General features: G+C 37.8%; 1 protein-coding gene across 3 annotated transcripts in view; it reads right to left on the reverse strand.

Annotated features, from left to right (window-relative positions):
* The window catches only part of GRID2 (glutamate ionotropic receptor delta type subunit 2), a 680,704-nt gene that overhangs the window by 64,831 nt on the left and 603,165 nt on the right, over window positions 1-12,708 (reverse strand). For all 3 annotated transcript variants that reach the window (XR_004148251.2, XM_021550296.3, XM_021550297.3), the window contains exon 14: window positions 548-714. Coding sequence is in view for 2 of the 3 variants with exons in the window: in XM_021550296.3 (XP_021405971.2) it covers window positions 548-714 (167 nt within the window). In the remaining variant the exon portion in view is untranslated. The remainder of the gene's footprint in view (window positions 1-547; window positions 715-12,708) is intronic.

Here is a 12,708-nt window from a genome sequence, read left to right on the forward strand (position 1 = left end):
TTAATATTTCCAATCCCAGTAGGAACACAGTACCAGTAACACCTCTAGAGATGGCACTTTTGTAGCCCAAGATATTGATTAGCACGGGGATGAGCACCTATGCTTTTGGGTACTAATGGGGTTCTTCCACCAAAATATCAAATGCTCTTGTTCATGCCCTTTAGTTTTCCCATCAGTGTCCAAATTCCCTTTTTTTTTTTCTTTAAGAAACAGCTTCTGAAAATAGGAAGGGTTGAGTTATGCTGACTCTATAACAAATGAAGCAACTCTTTCCTCATTTTCCTGCTAATGAGGTTGAGTTTATCTCATTAATGTTTTTCAGAAGAAACAAGAACAATTCAAATAAGAACAACACAAAGTGTTTCTAATGCAGTTTTTTGAAAAGTGAATAACTCAATGTCTCAGAGAAAATGAATGCGTACGCAAGAAATGAAGTGGATTGCAAGTACAAGATGTTTTTCATTAGCTGAAAATTAAATTGGAAGAAGAGTCCAGAGCTGAGAGAAACCTTTCCTTAGTACCTGCTCCTCCTGCTCCAGAGGCTTACCTTTGTGAGAAGACGTCTCGGTAGGGGCTGCCGTGCTGCAGGGCGATCCCGTATCCTCTGTCCGCTACAGTGTTCCCGACCGTGTAGAAGGAGCACTCCGCGTCGTTGATGGCCACGTACTCCAGCACCGCCGCGTCCCACACAAAGGCGTAGTTCCCGTATTTCACCTGCAGCAGACGGAGGAAAAGCTCAGGCTATAGGCTGCCATGTCCGGAAGGAGCTCAGTGCACCTGGAAATGGGGCAGTTTCAGCACATTCTGCTCTTTAAGGGAAGTGAAGTTTGGGTGCCCAGCTGCTGCCAGATGCTGGTGCCATGCAGGGCTTGGGCTGAGCGCCTCGGCTGAAACTGAAGAAACGTGACCTGGAAAGAATGTGCCATCAGTGACACAGTGCCATGGAGGAAATATGGACTGTCCCTTTTCCAGGAGCAAAGGAAACATCACAGTCCTTCCACCAACACTAAATTCCACATGAAATCCCCCACTGTTTTTCCTTCAAGCTGTAAAAAAAAACATTTAGAGGGAGGGTAGGTATTCCCATTGGGAGAAGCATGGCAAGGTAGGCATGGCTATTCAGAGGGAAGACCACTGTTCAGGATGGTCCACATTTCAGTCATGCTCCAAGTTGTGACAGACTTCACAAACACCTTTTTGTCTTATGGGTTCTGTGGGTAAGACCATACCAAGCAGATTATTTTCTCAGCATGAGGCATTTTCACATCTTCAAAGACTTTCACAGAACAAGATCATGTAGGCCATTTTAATTGACTAAGATAAATCCAACCAGCTCATTACACTGAAAGAGCTTTTAAAGTAACATTTCCCCATCCATTCACATTTGAAATAATTCCAAATTTTTAAAAAAGTTTAAATATATGTAATATATATAAAATTTAAGCATTTATGCAGAGGAAGCCTTTAAAAACAGAAATTCAGTCTATACAAATAAATTAATTTCTGCTTTCCAGACATATTATGGTTTTTTTTTCTGAAAAAACAGTAATCTCTAGGTGCTCTACCAGACCCAGATATTTTTCTGGTTTTCTGTTTCCTTGGTCTGTATGTCAGACCTGAAGAATCCCTCTGCTTTTTTCCTGCCCCTCTGCTTGGCTTCATTTAGCTTTTTCCCTGTGCTGTATTAGCCAACTAAGCTGTGAAGCTAGGCTGAATCCATTGACTTTGTACATCTAATGGGAATAAATATGTGACAGCTAAGTGAAAAGTAAACAAAACACAAAAAGGCCATGTGGGGCCAGGCAATCCAGAGAGAATTCAAAACCAAGTCAGCATATCAAAGTAAGCAATGTCAGTACATCATTTAGATTAGGCTTTGACAATGTAGATTATGTTTTTAAAGACTGTTTACATATAAAAGTTACTGAAGCAAGCCATACCGTCTGCTTGCTCACAAGATGTAGTACACAAGAAATGATTGCATTTGGGACACATTCCTTTTTACTGCAGACCTGGCAAGGGAATATTTTTTGTTTTCATCTGTAGGCATGGCAGGGGGAGGATTTGTGCACATTTTGGAGCAGAAAGGGAGCCACATTATCTGTAGACTCTGCAGGACTTGCAAGATAAAGAAAATCCTTTTCAAAGTGAACACACACACACACATGCAGGACTGGGCCAGTTTTAATCTTCAGGCTCTGGAAATTGTCAAGAATATTTTTTCTCACCTCCCAGTGGAGGTTTAGGTTTATCTAAGCAGGCAGGGGGTATGGGATAGAAGTGAATTTGCAGTTAATAAACAATACAACTTGTATGCTTGTCCTATAGGTACTGCCACTCACAGAGTTCTTCCTAGCATGGATTGTTCTGATCTTCTTACAGGCACCACTTGAGTAAGAAATAGCATGACTGAGAAAAAAGCCCTTCCTGGGAGAATTTAACAGGATAATGACTCAGCCTGAAAAAGGATCATGATGTGCAGAGAACAAGGGAGGGAAATAGGAGACAAAAGCAGAGAATCAGAAGTGGGCAGATGAATCCTGAAAAGGATCAGATGGACTTTCTGAACAAAAGAATTAAGGAAAAGTGGGGTTCAAAACCTAAGTAATTTTACATGTGAGACATAACCTTTGAGGTGATGGGGAAGAGCAGAGGGTTATGTTTTGACATCCACTTTTGTCCCAACCTGCCTTTTTATCATCCTCGTGCATTGAATTCACCTAAGTGCTTGTAAGGAGACCTATCAGCTGCTCGGCTGGTCAGGAAAAATTCTCTTGATTTAGTTGCCTTGCTATAAAACAACTCACAAAGAGAATATATAAAAGTGGTAAAAGCACTTACTGTCAATAATATCTGTGATAAAGTGGTATGTATAAGATCCTCAGAACAGAGCTCATAATATCACAGTTTAGGTTCCCACAAAGATATTACTTTTCATAGATAACATCACAGTGAGCCTCAGTTAAAGTGCATGGTGCACAAAATAGATTGAAGAGCCAGAAGGAATCATTCCCATCACCTACATTCAACACATGATTGCTCCATGCATTAAAAAACATCCTTTTTAGCATTTTTGCCCTATTCACTTACCAATCTGAAAAATTCAAAATCATGGAGCAAACCTAAGTTGTAATTGTCATGCTTGCTATCCCTCTCTTTAGAGAACTACTACTTGGTCTAACATTTTTTATTACTATTCTATGTATTGATTTTTACTACCTGATTTTTTATATATATAAATCTTTCTTATGTCATCCTTAGGTATTTTTGCTCTGCAGTTCTAAATACTCAGACTTTGGGGCTGACACGTTTCAATTATTGATGGATCATTCATTAGCTGAGCTGGACATAGCTTTCTTTAATCTCTCCTTGCAAATCTATCAGCTCAACCCTCCCAATAGCAATGACACTGCTTCTGAACTCTCTCCAATTCTTAATTTTTATGCATTCTAGAAACACCTGTTTCAGTAAGAGAGAATCAGTTATCTGCAAGCTCTGGAGCTATAGGATTTTCTTTTTAATATACTCTTCTTCTGAGAATCTGTCTAAACTCCTTGCCCAGGGATCTTTCACACAGCTCAAGACTGGTTTCAGCTTAAAGGACTAAGAATAAAATTTTGTTAGAGTATAGCATACCTGGAACACTGCTGATATTTCACGGATTTGCACCTACACTATGGAAAGAGATGATGCTCTCTGTAAAAGGACAAGGGAATTTCAGAGCAAAATGTAAATTAAAAACTTTTATCCTTCTCTCTTTCCCTCTTACCATGGGAAGCACATAGTTTGCAGCTCTTCAATAGCAATGCAGAAGACTTCTACTTTGGGCCCCAAAAGCAACAGCAAAAATTCCAGCTCTGTACTATCAGAAAAATTTAAGGAACTTACATTCAGCCATTTATGAAAGCTAAATGAAAGCAGAATCTCCTTGGGGAGAAGAAAAAAAAAAAGGATCCTTGTGACACAGGTAACTCATTACTCACAGAAAACTGTATCCCTGATTCTACATTTCCTCATCATTATATTGGCCTTTTGTGTAGAGAACACAACATTTCAGGATGTTGGTAGATCTGGATGCTGTTCACACATGTCCATGCAGCCCTGGATGGGCAGGGAGGAGTTTGTAGGAGGGCAGCACATTATCATTCTGCAGCAACCCCAGCTCTTCAGTCCACCGGGGCGTGGAGAGCTGACGCTTCACTCTCCTTCCCTGTGGCTTCCTGCCTGTCACTATGGCAGAGGCTAAAAAGGCTTTGAGGATCTGATATCTGTTGTCATAGGGAAAAAAAAAAAAAACAAACCAAACCCCACAACAACAACAAAACCAGGCAAAACTGAAACTTAGTTGTTCATCAGGGTATCTTGAGCTCACGCACTTCAGTGGTCATTAAGTGAAATTGGGAGGTGTGGTACCACACAGAAATGCTTGACTTGACTTCATGGTCCTGTGAGCAATTCAGAAGGAGTTACTGTAAAAAGGGTTGTTACACAGAACAGGAGTCATCAGCACACAGATGTTAAAACTATTTCTATAGGGCTGTTATATTTCTATTTTCTATCACTGAACACTTACAAAATTTTTCTTTCCTGAAGTCCTGTCTGCAGATGTTAGCTAAAATTTGTCCTAGATGATTCCACCAAAAATCCATTGAGTTATAAGATGAAAACATTTAAAGCCATTACACTGTTGCATATGCACATATTTTATGCCAAGAGAGATATGGATAGCATTTCTTGTTGCAGCTCACCTGCTCATGCACAGTAATTTGAATAATGTATTTGTGTACAACTCTGGCATCCTAAAAGCCCATTTTTAGGCCTAGAAAATGTTACATTAAAAAAAAAAATTAGTAAGTAAGTAAACAAAACCCAATTTCTGCAATTTTTCATACTTGTATTCTTGGATAATATCTTTTCTGTATTTTGAATTCCTCTATAAAAGAAATACAAAGAATCCTTATGAATGAAAAAAAAACCCCACAATAGATTGCAGGTTAAAAAACTGGCTTTTTTTTTTTTTCCTGCAGACCTCTTTTAAATATTTCATTGTACATAAAATGTGTTAACTGTTATAACAACAATGGAACTCATAAGGCCACAGAATCTTAAATTTAATCTGATTAAAATTATATTAATTTTCTAGAAGAAAATCTGAAGATTATTAGCCAATTCTCATGAAGCCCATTTTCTGAATACTTTGTGCCTATACTCCTGAGATATAGTGGTGGTGCTTTTTCTATTATCAGTCAGGTGCCAACTGCTGAACACCTTTCCCTGTCTATGTAGTTGTCAGCTGCAGTATTTGTTGTATTTTAGCCAAAAACAGAAGCAGACTCCTCTGCAGCATAGCAGCAGCAGCACTTCCAGCTCTAACCTAAAGCCAGTCAAGGACCTGCTCCCTACAGGACTTTGAGGATCCTGTTCTCCAGAATGGGCCATTCCAGTGCAGTGACTACAGAGAGGAAAAAACACCATCCAGTGCTGCTAGCTAGACCTATGCCCATCAGTGTGGAGCTGAGACTTTGGCATATATAAATACATAAATCAAAATTTTGATACATTCTTGCCATGTTCAGCAAGTGTACAGCAGCTACAGTGTGCAGAGGGCTGTGCTCCTCTCTACAAAACAGCCTTGCCAAGGCTGCTATTACACAAGGGATGAAGGAGAGGGGAGAAGATTGAACGAACATTTGTAAATAGATGAACAAGAGCTCGTATAGGTGATGTGGATATTGTGCTCCAAAGTGGGGATAGGAAAAGCTGAAATCTGAGGTGGAAGCCTAAATCTAGATTTAGATTGTCAACTGCTGGCAAACAGCTTGATGGCGTTCACAAGAGAAGGGTTTTTTCAGCAGAAGGGAATGGAAACACTTCCCATAATCCTCTTGCAAGAGGTCAATGAAGTTGCTGTTTCTTAGACTGCAGCAGAAGTCAGATCTGCCTTCAGAGAAATTCTTATTTGCTACTTTGTTCTCCTCAGGGGACCAAGGTTTCAAGTCTTGGTTTTGTTCACAAAGGGCACAAATCTAGCTAACTTCTATTTAGATCCTAGCGAAATAAAACCTTTCAGCTTTGTTGAATAGACCCTACTGATTTACAAAAGTAAATCTTTCTGTACACCCAAAGTATTATTTTGGAACTTCTTGCCCCATACTCTTGCAGGACAGCACGTGTGGCTGATCTACATAACTTAAGAGTGAAATGCAGTAATGCAGTCAGGAAATCTGAATCTGACTGACAGCTCTCTGCACTGCAAGACAGGAGCTGGATTCCCATAGCAGTATTAAAGCACAGAATAAAAATTCATATATATGTATATATATATATATATATATATATATATATATATCTGTATGTATGTATGCATGTATACATATAAAACTCTATTCAGTCAGCAAGACAACCAGCTACTACTACTACCACCACCTTTAATATGCAATTTTGCAGAGTATATAGAAAGTTATTTAAATTCAATGGCCACTATTTGTAAAACATTGAAATGTATTCTTTGTACTTATTCAAACAGAAAAGTGTGGAATAGTTTCTCAAAGCATCATTGAGCCCAGGTGCAAACAGCAGCTGGAAAATGAAACACCTGGAAGCTTAGGGGAAGAAATAAGAGGTTAGAAATTCCAGGCTCACCTCCTTTTCCGTATGAAGTTTATCTTTCACTACAGTGCTATATCAGCTTGAATGGCAAGTATATTTGTTACACATAAAACTTAATAAGGAACAACATTAATTATTCATATGCAACCTGCCATCAATTTCTTGAGAAAAACCTCATGATAACATGTTCACTTGTTCCACTGGGCAGACTTTATAATTCATCCAGATTAGGAATTGCTCAGGTATGAGAGCTCTGTAATGAGGGAGCATCAGAACTTTCCCAGTGCTCAGTGCTTTTACATTGTGCCATTGTAATTAAAGGTATCTTCTAAGTTAACAAGAAAGAAAATACAAGTGGAGCAAAACAGTGGAGGCCAATTGAAGGTACATTTCTGAGGTAGTGGGAGAACAGAGCCAGCTGCTTCTTCAGGTAACTCCAGCAAAGCACTTAAAAGCCAGAAGATCATGCTGATCACTCACATGCAGCTGAACCACAGGTTTGCTACAGCAAACAGTTATCTCAGATGGAAGAGATACAGGAGAAAAAAATAAAACTCAGCTTTTCACCTGCTTTTTGGCAACTAAGTGCTGCAGATAGCAATGCATATTATTTTAGAGTATCAGTAGTGAAGGTCATATACAGAAATTTTATGAAAGCACTTCAGAAAATTAGATCTGTGGTAACCAAGTGGCAGTCTCAATAATGGGGCAAATTTAAACCAAATGTTGCTAAAGTGATTCCCCCATTCTGATAAATTAATATTTTTGTGGCAGTTAATTCCCAATAAAAGAACATTTAAATGAGGAAATGTACTCAATACTCTTCATCTGAGTAAAAAAATAATTTGTTGATTAAAGTACCATGAAGAAGTTAAACAGAGGTGAATACAGAAATGCAGCATCCCTCTTTATATAAAATCAATCCAGTATGATGTTCACTGAAGTGTTCTTGTCTCCCTTCTTTAGAATAGAAGCCTAACTGCAATTCTTGGGCAGATTCATTTTTCAAAGACATGCTTACTGAATACCAACGAAGGAGAGAAAAATCATTAAAAGTCAAGTAACTACTCATCAAAACCATTCATCAGTTGAAAAAGAACTTTAACCACAAGAAGAATCTTTGCCAAACTACCAGTGATACTGAAAGAGTCTGCAGTAAAAGCTCATTTGAAATAATACTTTCATTTTTGAAACTTATTTTAAAAAAACTGACTTATCTTTTAGGTTTTTTTTATTCCTTGTACATGAGCCCTGACCACTTTCCTAGTGGTAATAGGATTCAAGATGTTCCACTACTTACACAAAAGAATTTAACTATCTTTAGAACCATTGTATTCTTCCCTTTTTGATAAGCATCTCCTGCCCAGATATGGAAGGAGCCAGCTGGTTCGAGACACAGTATCTTGAAGCTTCAAAAGAAAAGCTTCCCAGCCCCTTTTCCCCCTCTCTGAAAGTACACTGCACAGCAATTTTGCATGTTTCCCTTCATTCTGCCAACCTGCAGGAGACAGGGAGCACTGACTGCTAGCAACCTGCACAAGCTTGAGCGTGCAGGAACTGCTTTACATCTGAAGCCCAGTGCTTCCACATCACCTGCCTTGCATACAGACTTTGGCTGCCCCAAAAGCCTCCTCTTCCTCTGGGAAACCTGCATAAACCACTTCTCTTCCCCCTAAGTGCAGCAGGTCATGTGGCCATGGAAAGAAGGAAACTGAGATTTGTCCCCACCCCTTCAGGCTTCTACCTGCAGTCACAAACTAGGAAGTCAAACCCCCCAGACAAAAGTGTGAATACAAATAATGCTGCTGGAGCCACTCATGATGCACAGCCAGGGCTGCCAGGCAGAGGAGCAGGCACCCAAGTTCAGTATGTTCAAAGGTAAATAAAGATGTAAACAGTATCCACAAGGAGTTCCAAGTTCACGCAGCACCCAAAACAGTACAACAGCTCCTGAGCCTTCTCCATAGCCATCCAGGGATTTAATGCTTACTGTTACTCTAATTTCAGGTGATAGCTGGGCTTTTGCATCTTTACAGAGGCAAATACTTACAGCCTTTGCCTTCAAATGTACACAGAGCAGTTAATCTCTGGCCACAAGCATTTCCACTTACCCAGGGCTGTAACATTCATTTGGCACAACTTTGTAAATAACAAATGAAATGCAAGTCACATACTTCTCTTACATTTGCTTCTAATTCATCCTGACCTGCCCACAGCATAGCTCAGGTGTCAGAAATAAGTTAACAGATGACAGCACTGAGAAACAGCTGCCAAATATCAATTGAAAATAAATAAATAACTGAAAAACAATCACTTGTGCTTGAGGAGTCATTCAGAACCAGTATTTTTCATAAAAGATTTTTAATCCTTTCTTTCTCTTGAAACAGGAATCAACAGAAATTCCTGTGTGGGACACTTGAAATTCAAAGATGTAATGTTAAACATAGAACTTTTAATTGATGAAAGTGATAGATTGAGCTGGACAGAAATTAGTTATCTTCCTGCACCAGGGATTTAAAGATTTTGAATTAAGGAAAAACATCACAAATTTTGGGACAAAATGCAGTAAAAAAAAAAAAAATCCAAACTGGAGAATACTTTATTCTAAAAAGTGGACTTAAATCCAAATTAGTTTCCCTGCAATGGATTAACATTTCAAAATAAAAATTAAAACCCATTTTGATAAAAAACAGGTTATAGTTGAATATGAACATACCCTATGATGACATGTTGACAATTTTAGTGCTTTGAAGCTACTCAGTATTTTATAAAAATATCTTCTTCCTTACAGTTTCAATTATGCTTATATTCCAGTGAATAAATCCCTAATGATAATTCACTCTGGTTTACTTGAGCCATGCTTTTAGACATCTTATAAAAATCTAAATCTATATAAATAGAAACAATAAGCATTTGTGTTTCCTGTTTCATTCTTGATTTCCTGCAAGTATAATAAATCATGGAAACTTGTGTGTCTTTATGTGTTGCCTAAGCCTGTCAGATTCAAACTTGGACAAAATATCCTGAAAAATCTCATTATATCATAAACCAGGATAGTCCTTTGATAAAAATATATTACAATTAGTCACCCAGTCTTACTTAGTTTTTAATTTGAATTTGATCTGTACACACCATGTCACTGGGTATACAAATATAATCAAGTACTTGTTCTAGTCCTACGACATTAATAAAAATGCCAGCCAAGGTATTTTTGGGATGAGTGATGAGAAAAGTAAAGTAGTTATGAAGGAGAAAAAAAATTTCATCATGAAGATTCAAGGTAATCAGAATTTATTTGCTATTTTAAAATGAAGTAGAATTTCCAGAAGCCATAATTAGGAACATCAGCTGAAATTTTCTTAGTTGAAAAATGCACTTGCAAATCAGGTATTTGTGCATGCAGTGTGGACAGCTGAGTGCCCAGCTAATCATGTCCACCAGTAAACATCTTACTTGAATGACTGAAATAATTTAATTATTTAGCACCAAACTCTGGGAAAGGATATTGAAAAACACATGCAAAAGCATCATAAAGTCATGATTCAGTATTTTAGCACTTCATCCAATGTGTAGCTGGTGTCACCCAGCATCTGTGCAGGGATGGCTTGAGAAAGACCACCACCTTGTTAGGAAATCTTTCTCATCAGTGTTGTCTTATTTATTTCACTGACAAACAAGTTGGACTATTTCTATGTAAAGAACAACTATCTAAACTGCTGTTGCTTGCTAGTTACATTTATATCACAACCTAAGTTAAAAATAACTTCTCTTACAGGACTCTCCCATGGGAAGGACAGCGTGTTGGACACTTGTATACTAAATGCAGGGAAGAACTGCAGTTTTTCTCTAATGTTCAAAAAATTAGGTACTGCATTGCACAGGAACATGTGAGCTGCCAGCACAGTGGAAAAGGTGGAGAAAGGCCTTAACTAACCTCCAAATCAGAAAAATAATAATTTACTTACCCAGGTGTATATTATTGACATGCTTCTTGTTCCTTCAGCATGGATTTTTAAGTTGAAAACGATGGATGAACACAATTTTATTCTTCACTTGTTAAGGGATACTAAAGGATGCTACACAGCTTCTGACACACTGGTGACGAGTGCCTGACCAAGTTTTCAGGAAAAGCAGCTGCATGCCTGCATCTGTACAAACAGCCTTGCAGCTCTTGGGGCAGATGCAGCTCCTTTTTGTGTGCAGCTCTATTAAAACATTGTACTGCACACATGTGCAGTACAATATCAGCCCTTCAGACACAAAGGGAAAACACAATCCCTACATCTGTGTCAAGTCCAATACAGTATCATTGCTACTACATTGTTCATGTTAAATTTTAGGATAAACATTAATTTGCAAGATGTATATAAGAAAGCAGAGTAAATACAATGCCATAAAAATATATTCCCTTTATCTTTTGGATAAAATATCTATGAAGAGCATACTATATTGTAGCTGAAGAAGGTAAAGCACAATAATATTTTCTCTTGTCTCTTTTAAGATTTCTTTTGAGTTGCATTTATTGCTTTTTGCCATATTTAAAATTATTTAGTGCTGAATAATGCAAGTAGAGTGGGAATCTGAAGCCAAATACAGGCATCTACATTTGGCAGCTGGTGAATAACTAATAATAATCAGATAACTAATAACTAATAACTAATAATAGTCAGATCAATGGGCTTACTCTGTACCTGCATGGGGCACACACTATAATTTAGGTCTAGCAATGTATGAGCTGAATGAATGAGATAAATCACAGACTGTAAAAATATGGCAACAGCATAATAATAATAAAAAAAAGAAATACACCAATTGAGAATAACATGAAAAAGGTGAGATCAAAAAAATCAGTTTAAAATGCAGTTAAAAAATTTACACAAGACTTGTCATGGGCTGTTAGAAATTCCTCATAGTTAAAAATTTTATTGAGCAGTAATAACTAAAATAAATGGAAGGTGTGCAATATAAGTCCCGAGAGGATATAATTTGATACAATTTGATGTAGTATCAGTTGTAAAATGCACCATGTGAAACTCTATGGGGACTGAAGAAACTCCACCAGGCCTTGGAATAGTACTAGAAAGAAATTCAAAACAAACCTTCTGTATGCTTCTTTGCTGTTTGGTTGTGATTTGTCTTCCTTCAGCCAGGAATGGATCTGGATGTGATATAATGTTATGTTAAATAATTCTTGCTGTCATGAGACTTGCCTTTGCAACTCTGTTCACAAGATTTGCAGCAGCCAAGTCAGTTGCAATTGGTGGATGGAAATACAAATTAGACTGAAGTCTACCACTGACTGTTTCCAGTGGATGCCAAATTTGAGTTAAAGATTTTTCATGTTGGATATAGGGAGAAATTAACTTTGCACATATGAGAAAAGGTGTGGTAGAAAGACAGAGAAAACCTTTGGTGGAATGTTGGAGGAAGATGGAAAAGCCAGCTGATTAGAAGCTGAATCAGGCAATTCAAGACCTTGAAAATCAGGACACTAGTTTGGGAAGAGAGAGGTACAGCAAGAAGCATAGCAAAATCCATCAGATACAAAAAAATTGATATGATCTTTAGCTACATGCTTGGCTGATATTTCCACTTCACTAAACTTTATATAAATTTTTCAAAATCACTATAGTGTCTAAAAAGGTGGGGAGACTCTCAACACCACACATGAGAGGATGTATTCAGAAGTACAATTCTCTAACTCAAGATTGGTATTGACATCTATCAAAAGACAAAATAATCCCCTGAGTATTTTCCACAACTGTTGTAATTCACCGACATATGCTATATGTCATTATATTAGCCAGAATTTTGGTATGAGTTCTTTTGAATTACTTCTGGGTTTGCCTAGTTTGATTCTTTTCTGAAATGTCATATTTTTCTGCTGTCTTTGCTGTGTTCCATCTGCTGCTCACTTTGTTAGATCTGAAATGATTTAATGATCACTCTAATCAAGAATAAGATGCTGTTTAAAGAAAACCAGCTCCTTCATTTAGCTTTCAGCACAGCCACAGCATAATCAAAGAGGTTCAGTTTAATAGTAGCATAATCTGAAGGACTGGAAGCACTTTGCAAACATTCATTAACTGATGCTCACAT

The sequence above is a fragment of the Lonchura striata genome, chromosome 4, assembly GCF_046129695.1.
Source record: "Lonchura striata isolate bLonStr1 chromosome 4, bLonStr1.mat, whole genome shotgun sequence".
Taxonomy (NCBI): domain Eukaryota; kingdom Metazoa; phylum Chordata; class Aves; order Passeriformes; family Estrildidae; genus Lonchura; species Lonchura striata.